Consider the following 4,231-nt stretch of genomic DNA (forward strand, 5'->3'; position numbering starts at 1 on the left):
TTTATATTTGTGTCCCCTAGTCCTACTGTTCTCATTGTTAAATATACAAAAAAAATGATACATCAACACTATAAATTCCCTTTACAATCTTAAATACCTCAATCAGATCCCCCTCCCTCTAACTCTAATGAGATGCTTGGCTTTTTTATTAATCAACCTCAACTGTGTCTGTCATATCCCAGTCAGCTTGATGAGACCTGGTATGGGGCAAAAGGCCTTGCAGGCACTGGATAGGGCAGATATAGTGTGGTTGATATTTTTCTCAACTTTTACTATTAAGTTCTTAGAATTAGAATTCTAAAAGAGAATTTTTTGTAATCTTTTTTTTTCCACCTAATAAGTTTTTATCAATCTTCTGACTTTATTTATTGTCCCTTTTTGGTATTAATGACTAAATGTTTTTTAGATTTGGTGGGTGACCAGTTATGTGGCTTCTGACTTGTTCGGATTATTTATATTTTCTTTTACAGTTGCGTTTATAGGTTTTTAGGCTGTACTTCTCCAGCTTAAGTTTAAAACATAAAATTCTGTGCTTTGATAACTGATTTCAAATTAAAGGATTAAAAGCAACTATATTCTTTAATTGTTCACATTTAAAAGTGGTCAATATAATTGATCACATTTAAACATGGTCAATATAATTGATTAGACTTTGCAACTCTCTAGCAGTAAGAGCAAGTTATAAACTTATAAATTTCATAATGATACTCCATATTATCATGGTGATGATCCTTTTTTATTAAATAAATTTTAAACATGATGAACCATCTTTATTTATATCTTTAGCCAGAAAAATGTAGGTGTGGTATGTGTCTGAATTGTTTTTTGTTCACACTGAAGGTTTTGTATCAGTAAAAGTTTATCTGTCTCTCTTTGTTAGGAATATGAATATATTCTTATTTGTTAAATTGTTAGCCCCAGAATTAGCCTTTCACAACTTTAAATTGGTAATATACTTACTGTTTAACATTATGTTATCAAATGTATCAGATATTTAAGTACAGTGAGTTTAGTGTGTCATTTTATTATGCAGGCTATTAACCTTATGTGTATGGGTGGGACTCAAGTTTGCATGCCATAGCCTTGTACACAGTGCCATTCAACATGGTATTATGTCAAAGTTATCATTTCATGTTAACCTAAGTTGCTGATTTCAGAACAGTTCATGTTAGAGTAGAGAAAATACCAAATTCAATATATAGGGATACTGAAAAACTTTAGATATGCATTCAGAAGGTTGTAGAGGTTATGCAAATGCAATTTTCAGTGTGTACAATGGACAAAGGTATTTTTATTCTTCACATGAACATCAACTTGCACTTCACTTTGCCAAAATCTAAGTCAGATTAACTTTGACATTTCATTAACGTATTTTTACTACAGAAACTTTGGTAGAACATCTCATATTTTCTGTACAACAAACTTGTACTGTGAACTAAAAACTTGCCACATTTCATGAAGATACACATCATTAATTCAGAATTATAGTCAACATTACTTCTCCAATATGGGGTTAGTCCAGTGAACTGACCCTTTGCACATTCATTTAATACAGTTGCATATTGTTTACTGGAAGTGATTGTAAGTTAGTGTTATGAAATCTGTATAATACAACAGTCTTGGATGATATGGGCATTTAATGTTCATTTGGTTATGCAATAAACAGATAAGAACCTATTTACAGTTTCATTGTTAGTTGCATTTGCTGTTTAATAATTGTAGTGTTAATAAACAATTATAGTTTCTTAACCATCTGTTGCTGTTGCAATTTATGTTAGCTATAATATCAGTTGTTATTTCAAACTATATATCATCAGCTCCAGTATTTCTTTGTATTAATTGCATTTTTAATTTAAGTAGCTGCTGTTTAACAATAAGTTTCATTTACAGATTATACTATAAACCAGAGTTGTTATTTTAAGCAATTGTTAACTGCAGTATTTTGTCTATTAACTATAGTGCTAATTGAAGCAGCTACTGTTTTTTCTTAAGTTGTTGTTACTGTTAAACAATCTATTGCTAACTAGAGTTGTCACAACAAACCATTGCCAGATGTAACTGCTGTTTATTAACTAGTAGTTGTATTGCAAATTACGGTTGTCTAGAAACTGTTGTTAGCTATAACTTCTGCTTCTTGACTAGTAGTTCTATTGCTAACTACAGTTGTCACAACAAACCATTGTCAACTATTAACTGCTGTTTCTTAACTGATAATTACATTGCTAACTATAAAACTTACTGTCAACAATTACATTGCTAATTAGAATAATTTGTTGGTTTCTATATTGTTATCACTATGTGCATTTCTATAGTACATTCCTACAAGACTTAGAAGACTGTGGGCTTGATCCTGTGGCTGTTGCTCGCTGTTTTGTGAAGAACAGCACAGGGTTCGTTATCTACACTCAATACTGTACAAACTACCCACGGTAAGTTTATCTTCTACCAGAATTTGACTGGTTTGTGAGTGTATTTTGGTATTTTGTTTGAAATAATTGCAGAATATAAAAATCAATGCTTTCTATTTTTTTATAATCAAAAAGCTATGTGTTCTAAAGAATAAAATTTTTACAGTTAGATGACAAAGAAGTTTTAGATTCTAATTTAACTGCTTCTTCTTAGTAAGTTAGATTTGTTTAACCAAAAACCTTAATATTGAGTGAGAAGATAATACTACAGAATTGAGATATTATTACTGAAATATAATTGAAATACAGTGTTAACTAACAGCAATTTTTTGAAGATTACAGAAAGAAGTGTACAAGTATTTGGCTAAGTTTGAAACAAATCAAAATGCTTAAAATAATAAGTTTAATTTTTCTGAATGAGGAACTGTAAACCACAACCCCAGTCTTAAGAATATTGACATAAATATTAATTTTTCTATAAGAGTTGATTTACCATACTGGTAATCATAGGTGTTTTGGTTCAGGAGGTTGATAACTATTTTTTTATGAACAAGGTCATTTAAATTGAGTCTTGTCAGCTATTTAAACTGAAGAACCTTCAGTAAAGTAAAGTAAAATAATGAGAATGTTAGTAATTCATACAGTTGAGACTTTGTTGCCTATTTGAATTCTCAGATTTGCCCATCAGAAATGATAGCTTCTGTAACTTAATAAGTAATAATCTATGTAAAAATATACAGACTGTTCTCTGACATTAAATATTTTTCCTTTAATAGTAGACTATTTGCCCTCTTACCAGAGTCTTCATCAGACAACAGTGTACTTAATAATACAAATCTGTTTATCTGTGCAACACTTTTTAAAGGCAGTTGTCTAAGCAACAATTCTGAAAATACTTGACATTTGATATAAGTTTATTTATGGATTTTTTTTTCCTTGCCAAAACACAAATTTCAGTAAAGGAAAGATATTGTAGAGCCCGAATCTATTATTTTATTATCTACTCCCAATGCAGAAGACCACTTTCATTGAATTCACAATTTATCAGTGCCGGTTGGAAGAGAAATGTTGTTAACCATGCAGAAAGTGCTGAAAATAAATTATGCCAAGTACAGAATTAACAGACAAAGATTTAATCTTTTACATAAATTTAAGAATTGAAACTTTTTTCTTTGTAGTTGTTTAAGGATATTTAAGATAAAAAAATTACTTGAATATAATACAAATAAGAAGAAAAGTACAATCATAGATATAATATAAAAAGTAAAATGCTCATATTTCAAATGATACATTATAGAATTATTTGTCATGAATAACACACAAAGTTTTACATTGATATTATGACATGATATATTTGGTATCTTTGATAAGTGGGGTCTAAACAGCACTGAGTGGTGGGTTGGCCATTGTTTTTGTTAATACTCACTAATGGTTTACTGTCTTGTGCTTGAAAATGCAATAATTTCTTTAATTTTGATTTGTTTGATGGTTTTTCTCTGTATTATTTTTACATTTTTTAAAGTATATTTTGTAGTAATTTTCCTGAATGTGAAAGGCTATAACCAATGTATTTTTAGCACAGTTTGTAATGACTCTTTTGTGTTCTTTGAATCTTGCCCATATTGAGCATTATATTTCTACAATGTATTACTTATTATACTCAAAGTGAGTCCTATAAATCACATTCTTTGAGAACTGGGAATTTTACTTTCATAAGACTATCATGTAATGTAGGAGGACTTATGACACTATGGTGATGTTAAGTTTATTCTTCAAAGTTCTTCACTGAACTTTAAAAAAGTGTTCCATAGATAAATATATTT

The 4,231-nt window shown here is 29.5% G+C and overlaps 1 protein-coding gene across 1 annotated transcript in view; it reads left to right on the forward strand.

Annotated features, from left to right (window-relative positions):
* The window catches only part of LOC106465329 (pleckstrin homology domain-containing family G member 3-like), a 62,969-nt gene extending 60,531 nt beyond the window's left edge, over window positions 1-2,438 (forward strand). Inside the window, exon 4 of the mRNA XM_013925541.2 lies at window positions 2,313-2,438. Coding sequence (XP_013780995.1) covers window positions 2,313-2,433 — 121 coding nt within the window. The 3' untranslated portion in view covers window positions 2,434-2,438. The remainder of the gene's footprint in view (window positions 1-2,312) is intronic.
* Window positions 2,439-4,231: the final 1,793 nt, after the last annotated feature.

This window comes from Limulus polyphemus, unplaced genomic scaffold, assembly GCF_000517525.1.
Source record: "Limulus polyphemus unplaced genomic scaffold, Limulus_polyphemus-2.1.2 Scaffold1910, whole genome shotgun sequence".
Classification (NCBI taxonomy): Eukaryota; Metazoa; Arthropoda; class Merostomata; order Xiphosura; family Limulidae; genus Limulus; species Limulus polyphemus.